The sequence below is a fragment of the Artemia franciscana genome, chromosome 11 (assembly GCF_032884065.1).
Source record: "Artemia franciscana chromosome 11, ASM3288406v1, whole genome shotgun sequence".
NCBI lineage: Eukaryota > Metazoa > Arthropoda > Branchiopoda > Anostraca > Artemiidae > Artemia > Artemia franciscana.
In genome coordinates, this window is record NC_088873.1 from 31,034,728 (window position 1) to 31,055,759 (window position 21,032).

The 21,032-nt window shown below is 33.0% G+C and overlaps 1 protein-coding gene and 1 long non-coding RNA gene across 3 annotated transcripts in view; one reads left to right on the plus strand and one right to left on the minus strand.

The window, feature by feature from the left end:
- LOC136033086 (farnesyl pyrophosphate synthase-like) overlaps positions 1–21,032 on the minus strand; it is a 125,968-nt gene that overhangs the window by 46,666 nt on the left and 58,270 nt on the right. For both annotated transcript variants that reach the window (XM_065713692.1, XM_065713691.1), the window contains exons 3-4: positions 6,027–6,164; positions 3,127–3,330 (exon numbers count right to left, since the gene is read on the minus strand). In XM_065713692.1, the coding sequence (XP_065569764.1) occupies positions 3,127–3,330; positions 6,027–6,164 (342 nt within the window). The remainder of the gene's footprint in view (positions 1–3,126; positions 3,331–6,026; positions 6,165–21,032) is intronic.
- LOC136033087 (uncharacterized) overlaps positions 1–21,032 on the plus strand; it is a 76,444-nt gene that overhangs the window by 26,362 nt on the left and 29,050 nt on the right. The window lies entirely within an intron of this gene.

Here is a 21,032-nt window from a genome sequence, read left to right on the forward strand (position 1 = left end):
TTCTGGAGGAGCTTGAAACCTCCAGTAGGAATTTTTGATACGCTGAATCTGATGGTGTGATTTTCGTTCTATGACTTTTAGGGATGATTCCTCCTTTCATCAGACAATTTTTTTCAGGCTCGTATCCGTTAATGGGTAAGACTAAACTTCATGAAGATTAAATATTTGAAATCAGCATAATAATACAATTCTTTTGATATCAAAATTTCGTTTTATTAGGGTTTCGGTTACTATTGAGCCGGGTCGCTCCTTACTTACAGTCCGTTACCACGAACTGTTTGATGAACTTAGCCAGAATATGATATATTGTAAGATCACAGCAGTGATTCGTTTCCTAATAATATTATTGCTCGATTATGAAAGAAGCGCAGCTGTTATCAGAATGAGCCTTTTGACCTCAATCTTGTTGTTATCGTTATAATGAGAAAAGAGCACACAGTAAGTAGTTCTTCAAGCTACAAGTTGCAGTTTCTTGTATGAAAGTCTTCAATATGCAAATATACTACAATGCCCCTGCTAATAGTTAAAGTCGACAGGGAAACCACACAAAAGGCCCATTTTCAAGCTACTGGCAGCAACTGATTAAAGTCCAAGTTTTACTATACTTAGCTAACATTAATTCGTATGATGCTTAAGATGTGAATGATCTATAATACACGGCACCAAGCATAGTGGCTAGTTTTCGTGTTATGAAAACTGCGCCATATGTCGCTTATCTGTATACTTTTGATATTAAATAAAAAAAAAACTAGTTTTTTTTAACTGATTGTAAGGAGCGACATTAAAACTTAAAACGAACAGAAATTACTCCGTATATGAAATGGGTTGTCCCCTCCGCAATCCCTCGCTCTTTACGCTAAAGCTTTTAATTGTTTTAAAAAACAGAATTGTGGCAAAGAGTCAAACTTTAGCGTAAAGAGCGAGAGATTGCGGAGGGACAATCCATTTCATATACGGAGTAATTTCTGTTCGTTTTAAGTTTTAATGTCGCTCCTTGCTTTCAGTTGAAAAAAAATTGTTTTTTTTATTAAATTTCTGAACGTTTTTGAATTAATGCATGTTTGATTTTGGTTCTCCGCGCATAAATTATTAAAATGAAATTTGTATATTAATTCTTTTTTTGGCTAAATGACTTTCTCTTAGTTTTGATCAGACGATTTTGAGAAATAAGGGGCGGGGAAGGAGGCCTAGTTGCCCTCCAATTTTTCGGTTACTTAAAAAGGCAACTAGAACTTTTAATTTTTAACGAACGTTTTTATTAGTAAAAGATATACGTAACCTATAAATTAACTTACGTAACAAACTTTTATATTCTTATATTTTTATTATGTATACGAGGGGGTTTGTACCCTCGTTGATACCTCGCTCTTTACACTAAATCGTAAGTTTTGTCCCAATTCTTTAAGAATGACCCCTGAATTAGAAAGGCCGTAGAATAAATAGTTGAAATTACTAAAAATACTTTAGCATAGAGAGCGAGGTATTTGTCTCCTCCTAAATACCTCGTTCTTTATGCTAAAGTATTTTTAGAACCCCTCATATGCGTAATAATCTCTGTTCGTGTTAAGTTTCAATGCTACTCCTTACTTTCAATTGAAAAAACGTTTTCTTGTTTATTTTTTCGTTGTTTTTTTATAGTAACGTTAGAAAATCCTGCGCCCTTTTCATTGAATTTTTCTTCCCCCATGACATATTCCTCCAATGAAAGATCCTCCCACGTAGCCCCTTCCCAACCCCACCCTCCAAACCAAAAAGATTCCCCTGAAAACGTCTGTACACTTCCCAATAACCATTACTGTATGTAAACACTGGTCAAAGTTTGTAACTTGTAGCCCCTCCCCCGGGGATTAAGGGGGAGTAAGTTATTCCTAAAGACATATTTATTATGGCTTTCGACTATGCGGAACAAAACGGCTATCTCAAAATTTTGATCCGTTGACTTTGGGAAAAAATGAGCGTGGGAGGGGACCTAGGTACCCTCCAATTTTTTGGTCACTTAAAAAGTGCACTAAAAATTTTCATTTCCGTTAGAATGAGCCTTCTTGTGACATTCTAGGACCACTTGGTCGATACGATGACCCCTGGGAAAAAAAAACAAATAAACACGCACCCATGATTTGTCTTCTGGCAAAAAATACGAAATTCCACATTTTTGCAGATAGGAGCTTGAAATTTTCGCTCCAGGGTTCTCTGATACGCCAGGGTTTTCTGAATGCAATGGTGTAATTTTCGTTAAGATTCTATGACTTTTAGGGGGTGTTTCCGCATGTTTTCTAAAATAAGGCAAATTTCTCAGGCTCGTAACTTTTGATGACAAAGACTAAATTTGATGAAACTTATATATTTAGAATCAGCATGAAAATCTAATTCTTTGATGTATCTTTTAGCATCAAAATTCCGTTTTTAAGAGTTTCGTTTACTATTGAGCCGGGTCGCTCCTTATTTACAGTTCTTTACCACGAACTGTTTGATGAGCTCCCGTCGTACCATAGTTTCTAAATAGCCTTTTGTTCATGTCGTGCCATGAAGCGTGAGCTTATAATCTTCAACTGACACGTAAAGTTCATAGACAGATCGTCGCTGCGTTTAGAGACTTTTTTAAAGTCATCCTGAGGTGTTCTGATTTTCAAAAATATGTTACGACAAAAAGTCAAACTTTAGAGTAAAGAGTGAGGAATACAAGAGGTGTTAGCCTCCTCATGTATTGAATAATTTCTGTTTGTATTAACTTTTAATGTCACTCATTACTTTCACTTGAAAAACAAGACTATTTAATTTCTGAAAGTTTTTAAATTATGTCCAGGCCTATTCAATATATGATGGAGAATACCACCCCCATATACCCCGACTGCTTGCTGTTAAGTTGTGTATATCAATTCTTGTAAATTGATCTGTGGTGATCTAGATATGTAGTGTAAAAATTTGTATGAGGATTAACCCACTAATTGTTTTTGTGTAATAACAAGTGACTAAAGCGATTGAATGGTTTTGAAAAAAGAAATTATGACAGAAGATTAGCTAGATTGAATTCGAAAATGAGTTCAATTCGCTAATGAAAGAACAAAGACCCCGAATTTCCTAACTATAAACTTTGGTTTATTCATTAATATTTGTTAAAAAACTTACATCTTTAAATAAATGTAGAATCTCTTTATAGAAAGGTTTTGATGAAAGGGAATGATAAAACAGCTCATATATACTGCTTTCCATAAGAAACGCATCATTCATAGCCTTAGGTCCAAGGTTTCCAGTTTTGTACCAGCACGGTTTTCCTCGTCTAGTCTCTGATTGGTCCATATAATCGTCCATGATTAATATGAAAGATTGCATCTAAAAGTAAAAAGTAGAGTCTGGAGCATGTAAATTTTTTTAGTCTGATTTTCTATAGGGTTTTTCTCTAAAAATCTAAAAGATTTTTGGTAAAAGAACTGCACCCATGTACGGTGGCTAATTGGGTGAAAGTGGCTACTTGCCTAAGTGGATATTGGCTAATACAGTTTAATCGAAACTGTATAAAAAATTGATTAATATGATCTATTCCATAAAAGAAAAGGTACGAGACAGTTTGAATTTGCACGCAAGTAGTTATCTAATTCTTTGCATTCTGATGGACATTACTGGCAAGCCAAGCCTCTTGGCTCCATTTAAAAGGGTTTTTAATATGAAAAAAATGGAAGTTTTGACAAAAAGCAATGAGTGAAGCGATCAAAAATTACCTTATATAAGAAGTCAAACTTAAAACGAAAACCGAATAACCATGGCTAAGAGTTGGACTGCTACGCACTTCAAATTTATCTAAGGTTAGAGGGTCCTTTGCGCCTCTTAAAAACTATATTCAATGGGTCAAATGTTGCCGATTGATTTTTTAGTTTTATTGAGCTTTTTTTTTAAAATACATTACATGGGTTTAATTTCATAGCAAAAAAGCACTAATGAATAGAATTGTCTTTTAAAAGATGGAAATCGAAATCGATTGTGACAAATGTGTTTGCATACATTTTAATGCATTTTTTAATTTCCTGGAACATGTCAGTATTTAAACGCTTTTCAAGCATGAAGAAACATTATTCGAAGTACACTTCGTTCTCAATTAAATGCAAATGGCAGTTAAGTTTTGGAGTGGGCGTGAGGGAATAGAACCCCAGTTTTTACGTCTTAATTTGATGTCCCTTTAAGTTTAAAAGTAGTAAAACAGACTTCCATCCATACGCAATTTGTGTATCTCTAAATATTTTATCGGTTTTCCGGGGGCAAATTCTACGCTCTAGTTTTTGCCGCGCATATCCTGCAGTAGGTTTTTCTGAATATATTCTACTCCAACGTTATGTCACCAGGTGTAATGTTTACAAGTTAGAATTAGATTACAATTTGGAGAATAAATCATTTTTGTAAAAATAGTTGTTACTGTTATGTAATGCTGTTTCAAAGTCCCAAATTCGGGGACAAATCCTTACTTTTTATTCCCTGAAAAATTGGATGGGTGGTATATTAGCGGCATTATTTTCTTTTAAACGCATGGACAGGCGTAAATATATAACTGTACTAGGTTACTTTCAAATATCATGGAGTCCGAGGTTTTTAGATGTTCCTAAATAAAGAAACAATATTAATTGTAAGAAACATTCATTGATAAGACTAAAAAAAAGCACATAGTCTTTGACCTACCGTAAAGCGTTTTGATAGGTAATTGTAAGCAATCATACCAACAAGGCCAACGCGTCTATGCATATTCCCCCAACCTTATCTACATGCAACCATGGATGTTAATTTTTTTGTTTTTTGTATTCCATGAAAAAAGAATGGAAGGATAAAGAACAGGCGGATTTGATATTATGATGCCATACGCCTCGTAGCCCAACTCTAATCCACATCCTTTCCAATCTCTCTTGACTTTGTAAAATTAGAATCAATTGTGTTATATTTTTGTGAAAAAAGAATGGAAGGATAAAGAACGAGTGGATTCGATATTATGATGCCAGATACCTCGTAGCCCAGCTATTGATCCATATCCTTTCTATTTTCTCTTGGCTTTGTAAAATTAGCATCGACTGCGTTATATTTTTGCGAAAAAAGAATAGAAGGATAAAGAACGTGTGGATTCGATACTATGATGCTAAATACCTCGTAGTCCAGCTATTAATCCATATCTTTTCATAAGAGTTCCTGCATTTTATGGGGAAAAAGTTTTCAAAATCAAGGATAGTTTAATCCAAGATGACTTCACCTTTCACAGACATAAAAAATCAATTGTGGAAATATTTCGGGTTCCAAAATGCTTAAAACGCTCATAATTAGATACTGCTCTTTTTAGAAAGGGTGGGAGCTTGGAATGGGAGCAGGCTTGAAAGAGAACTTTATTTTGGGGCTAAAACATTCTGTTGTTACAATGTCAAACTTTAGGAAGTAGGAAATGTTCAACCACTACCACAGTCTGACATTAAATTTTAAAGGAAGTGTTTGATTAGGTGTCAAATAGTTTTTTTTTTCTATGCACCCACATATATCCTAGTAGGAACGTACACATCGTATTAGATAGTTTTGCACTTCTAATATAGTCTCTCATTCTTATCTTAATAATTTTTTAGTTTTTGGTAAAATTTTCTAAGCTCGTTCACCACCTACAAGAAAAATTTTTCTGTTTTTCTTTTTTTTAGTTTCTGCATTGGTTTACTTCATCATGAAGGATGCATTCCTTCTGTTGATGTCAAGGTGACAGTACAAGCCCGTAAGGCCATGATTCGCTCTTAATACGGTCAAAAGGAAACATCTAAGACTTAACACTGGTCAAATAGGTTCGTACTATGTCTACTTAGGACCGTCTGCCTTAAAAGACGCACCCATCAAAACTGTCTTTTGATTTTTTGTGAGCAGTTTCAATGTTTATGAATTTAGAAATGTTTAATAGAAAACTCAGCTATGCAACTAAGCTAAAGGTTATCTGTAGATCATTATCTGTATCTAGCACTTATTTTGAAGTGCCTGTTGCCGAGGAGAATGTATCAAATTAAGAAAAATAATTAATTTACCATTTCTGCTGCCCAGGCCACAAGGAAAGCATCTTGGAGTTCGTCTTGGTCAATTTTTCCGTCCTTCAAGATTAATAAGCTCTCCAATATAGTCATTCCTCGACGCATTTTCCCGCCACTACAGTTAGTTTCAAAAACCTAAAAAATAGCCCATGAAACAAATAGCTCATGGTAACTAACTGTAAGTAGCGAGTGACCCGTACTAATAATACCCTAAAACTTTGATAATAATGTACACATAAAAAAATTGGCTTTACATAGTGATTAATTTAAAATGCTTTCCAAAAGACATGTTTTTCAAAGAAAAGTAAAGAGCTCCATTAAGCCAAGAATGATCAAAAAAAGTCAAATAATCCTCCAAGCATAAAACTGCGCTTGGAACTAGAACTACGTTTGAAAGATGAAAACCTTTCAAACGTATTTCGTTTTCAGTAAAGCGCAAACTGTGTTCTGATCTTGAGAAGGTATAGGGGTTATTAGCCCTACTCCTATTAATTTTTGCTCGTTTTGAGTTTGACTCAGCTATTCATCCAATCCAGTTAGCCCTCTTCGAAGTCTAAGATCATCTTTTCTATATGTACCTTATATGCCCCTAGGGCAAAAATTACAACCCTTACTCTGAAGACTCTAGGAGGGGGGGGAATTGTCCTGCTTAAAGACATAATTTTCGAACCCTTTAATTACGTTGAACAAAATGGATGTCTAAAAATTCGGATTGAATGGGTTGGGAGAAATGGTGGGCATGGGAGGGGGGTTATTTTCCCTTCAATCCGTTTTAACTGTTTAAAAGGGTACTTGCCCTTTCAATTTCCGATTGAATGTGCTCTTTTCGACGTTTCTAAGACAACAAATGACCATATCAAAATTTCCATCTGATGAATTTGGAGAAAATGGTGAGCGTGGGAGGGGAGTTAATTGCCCTCTGATCACTTTTGAATTTTAAAAAGAGAACTAGCCCTTTCAATTTCCAATGGAATGAACTCCTTTTTGAAGTTTCTACGACAACAAATGGTCATCTCAAAATTTCTCTCAAATGTATTTCGGGGAAATATAAGGTGTACAGGGTGGGGGTATCCACCTTCTGATAACTTTAAATCTTAAGAAACACTAGAAAATCTGATTTCCAATCAAGTAAGCCGATTCCGGAGTTTTTACACTCATCCTTCCTATATATGCCTTGTATGCCCCCATGGCATAACTTATAACTCTTGCCTTAAGGGCTGGGGGGGTGTCATAATCAAAGACAGAATCTTAGGACCTTTCTATTACGTTGAACAAAATAGCTATATGGGATGTTTCTGGGGAAATAGTGGGCGCGGGAGGTGCCCTACAATCACTTTTGACAATCAAAAAGGGCACTAGATTTTTCGGTTTTCAATCGAATGAGCTCTTTTCGACAATAAACAGCAAATGGGCAACAAATGGCCATCTCAAAATTTCTATCAGATGCGTCGGGAAAATACGAGGTATGTGAGTGTGGGGGGGTTATCTACCCTTTGATCAACCTGAATCTAAAAATGAAAATGAAAACTGAAACTTCTGGTCAGGAATCCAATGAGCCCTTTCTGAAGCTTATACAATCACCCTTTCTATATAAACCTTAAATACCCCCAGGGCATAATTTACAACCCTAGCCCCGAAGACTGTGGAGAGTTGTCATCCTCATAGACATGATTTTTGAATCTTACAACTACATTCAACGATTCTACATTCAACGAATCTTACAATGGCGCGAAGCGCCACCCCAACAGCTAGTTTCTTATATTAGAATATATATATATATATATAGATGTCCCGATGTCCCGGTCGTCATTTCTGTCCCGATGTCCCGGTGTGTAATTTCATCAATCAACAAACATGACGTCAGTCGACACACAAACATGACGTCACTCGAAACACACACACACACAGACAACTTATTTTTATATATATACTAGCTGTTGGAGTGGCGCTCCGCGCCACCCCAACACTTAGTTGATGTGGTGCTTCGCGCCCCATCCCCCAAGCCCCCCGCGCGTGTAAGTCGTTACGCGCCATATTAGTTACGCGCCATTGTAGTTGTGTCCCTATGTCCCACCTGTAAATATAGATAGATATATATACATATGTTTTAACTACGTAAAACTTGCAAATATACAACATTCTTTGCTGTCCCATTGTCTGTGCATATAAATAGATTGTCAGGTTTACCGACTCTTGAACATGCAACATATAATGGTCCATGGGAAAAAAAATCCGTATTCAGATCTATATCTCATGATTCTAATGATTGCCCTTGAGCTTCGTTGATGGTGATTGCTAATCGACCATTCCCTGTGTCACCGTCGTCATTTATATGTCCCCCGGTGCCCCCCGGCATCCCCGTTGTAGTTGTGTCCCTGTGTCCCAGTCGTCATTTATATTCCCTGTTTCCCGGTCGTCATTTGTGTCCCGGTGTCCCAGTCTGTGATTTCTCTTTGAGTGTCCCGGGCGTCATTTATATTCCTTGTGTCCCGGGCGTCATTTGTGTCCCGGTATCCCGGTCCGTATATACATTCGTGTTTGAATTGGTCTTTTTTTTAGTTTTTAGTTTTTTACCTTTTTTTAGTTTTTTAGTTATACCTCATGATTCTAATGATTGCCCTTGAGCTTTGTTGATGGTGATTGCTAATCGAACATTCCCTGTGTCCCCGTCGTCATTTATATACCCCCCTGTGCCCCCCGGCGTCCCCGTTGTAGTTGTGTCCCTGTGTCCCGGTCGTCATTTATATTCCCTGTGTCCCGATCGTCATTTGTATCCCGGTGTCCCGGTGTGTATATACATTCGTTTTTGAAATGGTATATGATGAAATAAATTTTTGTATTTTTCCCTTCTTTTCTTTTTAGTTTTTTTTTTTTGTTTTTACTGTTTTTTAGTTTTTTTATTTTTTTTTCTTTTTTCTTTTTAGTTTTTTTTTTATTTTTATTTTTTTTTAGTTTTTTTTTCTCCTTTATTTTTCATTTTTTTTTCTTTTTTTATTTTTTTTTTCCTTTTTAGTTTTTTTAGTTTTTTAGCTTTTTTAGTTTTTTTATTAGTTTCTAGTTTTTTTTCTTTTTAGTTTTTTTGTAGTTTTTACCTTTTTTTAGCTTTTTTTAGTTTGTTTTTACTTATGTCCTGGTCGTCTTTTATACTCCCTGTGTCCCGGTCGTCATTTGTGGCCCTGTGCTTTGTTGATGGTGATTGCTAATCGAACATGCCTTGTGTCCCGGTCGCTTTCTCTTTGAGTGTCCCCGTCGTCATTTATATTCCCTATTTGCCGGTGTCCCGGTCGTCATTTTTTGTCCCGATGTCCCGGTCTGTAATTTCGTCAGTCGAAAACATGACGTCAGTCGACACACAAACATGACGTCACTCGACAGACACACACACACACAGACAACTTATTTTTTATATATATACTAGCTGTTGGGGTGGCGCTTCGCGCCACCCCAACACCTAGTTGGTGGGGGCGCTTCGCGCCCCACCCCAAGCCCCCCCGCGCGCTTAAGTCGTTACGCGCCATATTAGTTACGCGCCATATTAGTTACGCGCCATTGTAGTTGTGTCCCTATGTCCCACCTGTGAATATAGATAGATATATATATATATGTTTTTAACTACGTAAAACTTGCGAATATACAACATTCTTTGCTGTCCCATTGTCTGTGCATATATATAGATTGTCAGGTTTACCGACTCTTGAACATGCAACATATAATGGTCCATGGGAAAACAATCCGTATTCAGATCTATACCTCATGATTCTAATGATTGTCCTTGAGCTTTGTTGATGGTGATTGCTAATCGACCATTCCCTGTCCCGGTGTCCCGGTCGTCATTTATATCCCCCTGTGCCCCCCGGCGTCCCCGTTGTAGTTGTGTCCCTGTGTCCCGGTCGTCATTTATATTTTTTACTTATGTCCTGGTCATTATGGCTTATGTATGGTCATTTATAATCCCTGTGTCCCGGTCGTCATTTGTATCCCGGTGTCCCGGTCTGTATATACATTCGTTTTTTAGTTTTGTTTTTCTCCTTTATTTTTTTCCTTTTTTATTTTTTTTCTTTTTTAGTTTATTTAGATTTTTAGATTTTTTTGTTTTTTTATTAGTTTTTAGTTTTTTTTTCTTTTTAGTTTTTTTGTAGTTTTTACCTTCTTTTTAGTTTTTTTAGTTTTTTTTTTACTTATGTCCTGGTCGTCATTTCTACTCCCTGTGTCCCGGTGCTTTGTTGATTGCTAATCGAACATTCCTTTTGTCCCGGTCACTTTCTCTTTGAGTGTCGTCATTTATTTTTTTCTTTTTTAGTTCTTACCTTTTTTAGTTTTTTTTAGTTTTTTAGATGAAAATTTTTTTTTAGTTTTTTTCCTTTTTTTCTTTTTAGTTTTTTATTGGTTTTTACCTTTTTTTTTAGCTTTTTTAGTTTTTTTTCGTTTTTTCTTTTTACTTTTTTTTTAGTTTTTTTTTTATTTTTTTTTTTATTCTTAATTTTATTAGTTTTCTTTTTCTCTTCTATTTTTCAGTTTTTTCCTTTTTTTTAGTTTTTTTTTTTAGTTTTTAGTTTTTTTAGTTTTTTACCTTTTTTTAGTTTTTTTAGTTTTTTTAGTTTTTTAGCCTTTTTATTTTTTTTTATTATTTTTTAGTTTTTTTTTTAGTTTTTGCCTTTTTTAGTTATTTCAGTTTTTTTTTTAGTTTTTAGTTTTTTACCTTTTTTAGCCTAACCAGGATTTGAACCTGGGACCTTCGTTCTCCGTTCTGACACCCTCTCTCACCGAGTGACTACTCCAGCATGTTCATTTTGGTGTTTTAAATGGTATATTATTAACCAAATTAATGTGTTTTACAATATACTAAGCATCGTCATAACAAAAATGACGACAACTAATTTCATGACGTCAGACGACACAGAAACATGACGTCACCTGATCCACAGATCCACAGACAGACAACTTATTTTTATATATATAGATCTATCTATATATATAAAAATAAGTTGTCTGTCTGTGTGTCTGTCTGTGGATCAGGTGACGTCATGTTTCTGTGTCGGCTGACGTCATGAAGTTAGTTGTCGTCATTTTTGTTATGACGGTGACGTCATTAAAGATATTTAAGACATATATGTTCACGTAGAAATCTATTAATGTTTAAGTTTAAAATGACTGATGAACTTACAATGGCAAAAGCCGATGAAGATGCTCAAAGAGTCTATGCCAAAAAACTTGCTGCTGATAGAGAAAGTCAGAAAAGAAAGCGTGCCGAGGAATCAAAAGAACAGCAAGGAAACAGGCTTGAGGCTAAAGAACGCAAAACCGCGCAGTTAGATGAAGATCCACCTGGACAGCGAGAGTCAAAACATATCAAAACTGAAAATGATAGCGATGATGATTGGGTTTGGGATTTTGACTCGGATAAGGTCATCAATGCCTACCAGATTTTAGTTAAAAAAAAACAAAGGTTCGGCGATATGTATTTAATAGTGAAGCTGAAAAATAAAGAAGAAAAAGAAAACTGAAAAAAGAAAAAATGTAAAAAACTAAAAAATACTAAAAAGAAAAAACACTCAAAGAGAAATTACAGACCGGGACACAAATGACGACCGGGACAGAGGGAATATAAATAACGACCGGGACACTCAAAGAGAAATTACAGACTGGGATACCGGGACACAAATGACGACCGGGACACAGGGAATATGAATGACGACCAGGACACAGGTATTTAAGAATATCGTTCAAAGACAAATTTTTAATTGTAAGAAGACCGTTGAAAGAGAAATTTGTAATTGTAAAATGACTGAAGAACCTACAATGACAACGGTACCACCATCGAAGTAGATAGCCAGTGGGTTGTTCCATATTCCCCATTAGTGCGAAACGTCAACCCCAAGTCAAATTCGTGCATTGTTTGGCATCATTTTAACAACTTGCTCTCCATCAGCTCCTACAGAGTTATGGGAAAAATATAAGTCAAAAATGTCCGAAGATATACTCCATCGAAAACAGTTAGAGACGTCAGATATGACTTTTGATTTTACATCAGAAATTTATAACTACACTTTAGTTATTATAGAAGATTTGTGCGTACGTATGGCAAACAAACCTCTTCAGGATTTGGGAATGCCTTCACCTAACCGTATCGCTGCTGTTTCGACATGTGTAGAATTGGATCGTGAAAAAAGTTACAGTACGAATGATCTATTGTCGTATGTACAAAATAACATTTCCAAGTTAACATCGGAACAAAAAGACATTTATGATACGTTAGACTAAATTTCAGGACGTATACAACTACCTGCTGATTTCTGTAATTTAGTGACGTCCAAAAATGAATTGATTGAAAAAGTATTTCCGAATATTCAAAAAAATTATAAAAATAATAAATGGTTAAGTGAAAGAGCGATTCTCGCACCCAAAAATATAGACGTCCACGAAATCAACAATATTGTTTTGACCAAGATTCGAGACCAGGCAGTCCTTTACAAGTCAGTCGACACAGTTTTGGAACCAAATGAAGCGGTTAATTATCCATCTGAATTTTTAAATTCCATAGATCTTTCAGGGTTTCCACCACACGTGCTACAACTAAAAATAGGCGTACCAATAATACTTTTAAGAAATATCAACCCACCAAAGCTTTGCAATGGCACGCGACTTGCCGTAAAAAAACAATTGAAAACCTAATAGAGGCCACAATCTTGACAGGGCCTTTTGAGAGTGAGGCTGTTCTTATTCCTCGCATTCCCATGATTCCAACGGATCTGCCTTTTCAATTTAAAAGATTGCAATTCCCAATTCGATTAGCATTTGCAATCACCATTAACAAAGCTCAAGGTCAATCATTAGAAAAATGTGGTATAGATCTTAATACTGATTGTTTTTCCCATGGACAATTGTGTGTTGCATGTTCGAGGGTCGGTAAACCTGACAATCTATTTATATGCAGCGACAATTGGACAGCGAAAAATGTTGTATATTCGCAAGTTTTACGCAGTTAATTTGTATTGTATCTACCTATCTATCTATCTATATAAAAACGAGATGTGTGTATGCATGTTTGTTTGTTTGTAAAAAGAGCGTTTGCATATGACGTCATTATTAGTACATACGGCTTTGTATATGCACAAACAATGGGAAAGCCAAGAATGTTGTATATTCGCAATTTTTACGTAGTTTAACTCCTGCAGACGAAATGAATGCTTGCCTGAAAAATTCTAATTTATGGGCACACGTAAAAATATTAAAATTAACTACAAATATGCGTGTCTGATTGCAAAACGATGACTCTGGTCAAACATTTTCAGATCAATTGCTGGCAATTGGAAACGGAAAGCTCCCAGTAGTGGGAAAGCCAAAAATGTTGTATATTCGCAATTTTTACGTAGTTTGAAACACATATATAAATCTATCTATATTCACAGGTGGGACACAGGGACACAACTACAATGGCGCGTAACTAATATGGCGCGTAACGACTTACGCGCGTGGGGGGGCTTGGGGGGCGCGAAGTGCCCCACCAACTTGCTGATGATGAACACTGTATATGTGTTCGAAATATCCTGTTAAATACTTTTATATTTCACTTGGTTTTGACCTTTTTTTAGGTTTTTTAGTTTTTTTCTTTTTTCTTTTTAGTTTTTTTTTGAAGTTTTTATCTTTTTAGTTTTTTTATTTTTATTTATATTTTTTTAGTTTTCTTTTTCTTCTTTATTTTTCAGTTTTTTTCCTTTTTTTAGTTTTTTTTCTTTTTTAGTTCTTTTAGTTTCTACCTTTTTTAGTTTTTTTTAGTTTTTTAGATGAAAATTTTTTAGTTTTTTTACTTTTTTTCCTTTTAGTTTTTTATTGGTTTTTACCTTTTTTTTTAGCTTTTTTAGTTTTTTTCGTTTTTTCTTTTTACTTTTTTTTTAGTTTTTATCTTTTTTATTTTTTTTATTTTTATTCTTAATTTTATTAGTTTTCTTTTTCTCTTCTATTTTTCAGTTTTTTCCTTTTTTTTCAAGTTTTTTTTTTAGTTTTTAGTTTGTTTTAGTTTTTTTTTTTCCTTTTTTTCTTTTTAGTTTTTTATTGGTTTTTACCTTTTTTTTAGCTTTTTTAGTTTTTTTTCGTTTTTTCTTTTTACTTTTTTTTTTAGTTTTTATCTTTTTTATTTTTTTTATTTTATTCTTAATTTTATTAGTTTTCTTTTTCTCTTCTATTTTTCAGTTTTTTCTTTTTTTAAGTTTTTTTTTAGTTTTTAGTTTTTTTAGTTTTTTAGTTTTTTTAGTTTTTTTAGTTTTTTAGCTTTTTTATTTTTTTTTATTAGTTTTTAGTTTTTTTTGTAGTTTTTGCCTTTTTTAGTTTTTTCAGTTTTTTTTTTAGTTTTTAGATTTTTACCTTTTTTAGCCTAACCAGGATTTGAACCTGGGACCTTCATTCTCCGTTCTGACACCCTCTCTCACCGAGTGACTACTCCAGCATGTTCATTTTGGTGTTTTAAATGGTATATTATTAACCAAATTAATGTGTTTTACAATATACTAAGCATCGTCAAAGCAAAAATGACGACAACTAATTTCATGACGTCAGCCGACACAGAAACATGACGTCACCTGATCCACAGATCCACAGACAGACAACTTATTTTTATATATATAGAAGATATATATATACATTCTTTGCTGTCCCATTGTCTGTGCATATAAATAGATTGTCAGGTTTACCGACTCTTGAACATGCAACATATAATGGTCCATGGGAAAACAATCCGTATTCAGATCTATACCTCATGATTCTAATGATTGCCCTTGAGCTTTGTTGATGGTGATTGCTAATCGACCATTCCCTGAGTCGCCATCGTCATTTATATATCCCCCTGTGCACCCCGGCGTCCCCTTTGTAGTTATGTCCCTGTGTCCCGGTCGTCGTCATTTATACTCCCTGTGTCCCGGTGCTTTGTTGATTGCTAATCGAACATTCCTTTTGTCCCGGTCGCTTTCTCTTTGAGTGTCGTCATTTATTTAGATTGTCAGGTTTACCGACTCTTGAACATGCAACATATAATTGTCCATGGGAAAAACAATCCATATTCAGATCTATACCTCATGATTCTAATGATTGCCCTGTGTCCCGGTCGTCATTTATATTCCCAGTATCCCGGTCGTCATTTGTGTCCCAGTGTTCCCCTTTTAGTTTTTTTTTATTGGTTTTGACCTTTTTTTAGGTTTTTTAGTTTTTTTCTTTTTTCTTTTTAGTTTTTTTTGAAGTTTTTATCTTTTTAGTTTTTTTTATTTTTATTTATATTTTTTTAGTTTTCTTTTTCTCCTTTATTTTTCAGTTTTTTTCCTTTTTTTAGTTCTTTTTTCTTTTTTAGTTCTTTTAGTTTTTACCTTTTTTAGTTTTTTTTAGTTTTTTAGATGAAAATTTTTTTTAGTTTTTTTCCTTTTTTTCTTTTTAGTTTTTTATTGGTTTTTACCTTTTTTTTTAGCTTTTTTAGTTTTTTTCGTTTTTTCTTTTTACTTTTTTTTTTAGTTTTTATCTTTTTTATTTTTTTTTATTTTTATTCTTAATTTTATTAGTTTTCTTTTTCTCTTCTATTTTTCAGTTTTTTCCTGATGCACATAATTATATGCACATAATTATTGCTCATCTATCTATCTATATATATATAAATAAGTTGTCTGTCTGTGGATCTGTGGATCAGGTGACGTCATGTTTCTGTGTCGGCTGACGTCATAAAATTAGTTGTCGTCATTTTTGCTTTGACGATGCTTAGTATATTGTAAAACACATTAATTTGGTTAATAATATACCATTTAAAACACCAAAATGAACATGTTGGAGTAGTCACTCGGTGAGAGAGGGTGTCAGAACGGAGAATGAAGGTCCCAGGTTCAAATCCTGGTTAGGCTAAAAAAGGTAAAAAACTAAAAAAAAACTGAAAAAACTAAAAAAAGGCAAAAACTACAAAAAAAACTAAAAACTAATAAAAAAAATAAAAAAGCTAAAAAACTAAAAAAACTAAAAAAACTAAAAAACTAAAAAAACTAAAAAAAAAACTTAAAAAAAAAGAAAAAACTGAAAAATAGAAGAGAAAAAGAAAACTAATAAAATTAAGAATAAAATAAAAAAAAATAAAAAAGATAAAAACTAAAAAAAAAGTAAAAAGAAAAAACGAAAAAAAACTAAAAAGCTAAAAAAAAAGGTAAAAACCAATAAAAAACTAAAAAGAAAAAAGGAAAAAAAAACTAAAAAAACTAAAAACTAAAAAAAAAACTTAAAAAAAGGAAAAAACTGAAAAATAGAAGAGAAAAAGAAAACTAATAAAATTAAGAATAAAAATAAAAAAAATTAAAAAAGATAAAAACTAAAAAAAAAAAGTAAAAAGAAAAAACGAAAAAAACTAAAAAGCTAAAAAAAAAGGTAAAAACCAATAAAAAACTAAAAAGAAAAAAAGAAAAAAACTAAAAAAAATTTTCATCTAAAAAACTAAAAAAAACTAAAAGAACTAAAAAAGAAAAAAAAAAGAAAAATAAAAAAGCTAAAAAACTAAAAAAACTAAAAAAACTAAAAAACTAAAAAAACTAAAAACTAAAAAAAAAACTTAAAAAAAAAGAAAAAACTGAAAAATAGAAGAGAAAAAGAAAACTAATAAAATTAAGAATAAAATAAAAAAAAATAAAAAAGATAAAAACTAAAAAAAAAGTAAAAAGAAAAAACGAAAAAAAACTAAAAAAGCTAAAAAAAAAAAAGGTAAAAATCAATAAAAAACTAAAAAGAAAAAGAGGAAAAAAAAACTAAAAAAACTAAAAACTAAAAAAAAACTTAAAAAAAAGGAAAAAACTGAAAAATAGAAGAGAAAAAGAAAACTAATAAAATTAAGAATAAAAATAAAAAAAAATAAAAAAGATAAAAACTAAAAAAAAGTAAAAAGAAAAAACGAAAAAAACTAAAAAAGCTAAAAAAAAAGGTAAAAACCAATAAAAAACTAAAAAGAAAAAGACCATTATATGTTGCATGTTCAAGAGTTGGTAAACCTGACAATCTATTTATATGCACAGACAATGGGACAGCAAAGAATGTATATATATATCTTCTATATATATAAAAATAAGTTGTCTGTCTGTGGATCTGTGGATCAGGTGACGTCATGTTTCTGTGTCGGCTGACGTCATGAAATTAGTTGTCGTCATTTTTGCTTTGACGATGCTTAGTATATTGTAAAACACATTAATTTGGTTAATAATATACCATTTAAAACACCAAAATGAACATGCTGGAGTAGTCACTCGGTGAGAGAGGGTGTCAGAACGGAGAATAAAGGTCCCAGGTTCAAATCCTGGTTAGGCTAAAAAAGGTAAAAAACTAAAACTAAAAAAAAACTGAAAAAACTAAAAAAAGGCAAAAACTACAAAAAAAACTAAAAACTAATAAAAAAAATAAAAAAGCTAAAAAACCCAAAATACTAAAAAAACTAAAAAACTAAAAAAACTAAAAACTAAAAAAAAAACTTAAAAAAAAGAAAAAACTGAAAAATAAAAGAGAAAAAGAAAACTAATAAAATTAAGAATAAAATAAAAAAAATAAAAAAGATAAAAACTAAAAAAAAAAGTAAAAAGAAAAAACGAAAAAAAACTAAAAAAGCTAAAAAAAGGTAAAAACCAATAAAAAACTAAAAAGAAAAAAAGGAAAAAAAAAACTAAAAAAACTAAAAACTAAAAAAAAAACTTAAAAAAAAGGAAAAAACTGAAAAATAGAAGAGAAAAAGAAAACTAATAAAATTAAGAATAAAAATAAAAAAAAATAAAAAAGATAAAAACTAAAAAAAAGGTAAAAAGAAAAAACGAAAAAAACTAAAAAAGCTAAAAAAAAAGGTAAAAACCAATAAAAAAATAAAAAGAAAAAAAGGAAAAAAACTAAAAAAAAATTTTCATCTAAAAAACTAAAAAAAACTAAAAAAGGTAAAAACTAAAAGAACTAAAAAAGAAAAAAAAAAGAAAAAAAGGAAAAAAACTGAAAAATAAAGGAGAAAAAGAAAACTAAAAAAATATAAATAAAAATAAAAAAACTAAAAAGATAAAATACTAAAAGACTAAAAAACTAAAAAGATGTGTTCAAATCGGGACAATGTCTAAAATTTGTCCATATTGCAAGGCCTTGAAATTCAATGGTGAAACAATGGGAATGTGTTGCGCCTCAGGAAAAGTTAAACTTCCTCTATTGGCTGCACCACCAGAGCCATTGAAGACGAATGAATGCTTGCCTGACCTCCCAGTAGACTCAATTTCAGGACGTATACAACTACTTGCTGATTTCTGTAATTTAGTGACGTCTAAAAATGAATTGATTGAAAAAGTATTTCCGAATATTCTAAAAAATTAAAAAAATAATAAATGGCTAAGTGAAAGAGCGATTCTCGCACCCAAAAATATAGACGTCCACGAAATCAACAATATTGTTTTGACCAAGATTCGAGACCAGGCAGTCCTTTACAAGTCAGTCGACACAGTTTTGGAACCAAATGAAGCGGTTAATTATCCAACTGAATTTTTAAATTCCATAGATCTTTCAGGGTTTCCACCACACGTGCTACAACTAAAAATAGGCGTACCAATAATACTTTTAAGAAATATAAACCCACCAAAGCTTTGCAATGGCACTCGACTTGCCGTAAAAAAAACAATGGAAAACCTAATAGAGGCCACAATCTTGACAGGGCCTTTTGAGGGTGAGGCTGTTCTTATTCCTCGCATTCCCATGATTCCAACGGATCTGCCTTTTCAATTTAAAAGATTGCAATTCCCAATTCGATTAGCATTTGCAATCACCATTAACAAAGCTCAAGGTCAATCATTAGAAAAATGTGGTATAGATCTTAATACTGATTGTTTTTCCCATGGACAATTGTACGTTGCATGTTCGAGGGTCGGTAAACCTGACAATCTATTTATATGCAGCGACAATTGGACAGCGAAGAATGTTGTATATTCGCAAGTTTTACGCAGTTAATTTGTATTGTATCTATCTATCTATCTATCTATATAAAAACGAGTTGTGTGTATGCATGTTTGTTTGTTTGTAAAAAGAGCGTTTGCATATGATGTCATTATTAGTACATACGGCTTTGTATATGCAGAGACAATGGGAAAGCCAAGAATGTTGTATATTCGCAATTTTTAAGTAGTTTAACTCCTGCAGACGAAATGAAAGCTTGCCTAAAAAATTCTAATTTATGGGCACACGTAAAAATATTAAAATTAACTACAAATATGCGTGTCCGATTGCAAGACGATGACTCTGGTCAAACAGTAGACTCAATTTCAGGACGTATACAACTACTGCTGATTTCTGTAATTTAGTGACGTCCAAAAATGAATTGATTGAAAAAGTATTTCCGAATATTCTAAAAAATTATAAAAATAATAAATGGCTAAGTGAAAGAGCGATTCTCGCACCCAAAAATATAGACGTCCACGAAATCAAAAATATTGTTTTGAACAAGATTCGAGACCAGGCAGTCCTTTACAAGTCAGTCGACACAGTTTTGGAACCAAATGAAGCGGTTAATTATCCATCTGAATTTTTAAATTCCATAGATCCTTCAGGGTTTCCACCACATGTGCTACAACTAAAAATAGGTGTACCAATAATACTTTTAAGAAATATCAACCCACCAAAGCTTTGCAATGGCACGCGACTTGCCGTAAAAAAAACAATGGAAAACCTAATAAAAAGAAAAAATAAATAAAAACTAATAAAAAAACTAAAAAAACTAAAAAAACTAAAAAAGAAAAAAAAAGAAAAAAAGGAAAAAAATAAAAATAAAGGAGAAAAACAAGACTAAAAAAAAATTAAAATAAAAAAAAACTAAAAGAAAAAAAAAGGGGAAAAATACAAAAATTTATTTCATCATATACCATTTCAAAAACGAATGTATATACAGACCGGGACACCGGGATACAAATGACGACCGGGACACAGGGAATATAAATGACGACCGGGACACAGGGACACAACTACAACGGGGACGCCGGGGGGCACAGGGGGATATATAAATGACGACGAGGACACAGGGAATGTTCGATTAGCAATCACCATTAACAAAGCTCAAGGGCAATCATTGGAATCATGAGGTATAAGTAAAAAAACTAAAAAAAGGTAAAAAACCAAAAACTAAAAAAAAGACCAATTCAAAAACGAATGTATATACAGACCGGGACACCGGGACACAAATGACGACCGGGACACCGGGACACAAGGAATATAAATGACGCCCGGGACACTCAAAGAGAAATCACAGACTGGGACACCGGGACACAAATGACGACCGGGACACAGGGAATATAAATGACGACCGGGACACAGGGACACAACTACAACGGGGACGCCGGGGGGCACAGGGGGATATATAAATGACGACGGCGACACAGGGAATTGTCGATTAGCAATCACCATCAACAAAGCTCCAGGGCAAACAAACCCCTTCAGGATTTGGGAATGCCTTCACCTAACCGTATCGCTGCTGTTTCGACATGTGTAGAATTGGATCGTGAAAAAAGTTACAGTACGAATGATCTATTGTCGTATGTACAAAATAACATTTCCAAGTTAACATCGGAACAAAAAGACATTTATGATACGATAGACTAAATTTCAGGACGTATACAACTACCTGCTGATTTCTGTAATTTAGTGACGTCCAAAAATGAATTGATTGAAAAAGTATTTCCGAATATTCTAAAAAATTATAAAAATAATAAATGGTTAAGTGAAAGAGCGATTCTCGCACCCAAAAATATAGACGTCCACGAAATCAACAATATTGTTTTGTTCGCACCACCCCAACAGCTAGTATATATATATAAAAATAAGTTGTCTGTCTGTGTGTCTGTCTGTGGATCAGGTAACGTCATGTTTCTGTGTTGACTGAAGTCATGAAATTAGTTGTTGTCATTTTTGCTTTGACGGTGACGTCATTCAAGATATTTAAGACATATGTTCAAGTAGAAATCTATTAATATTTAAGTTTACAATGACTGA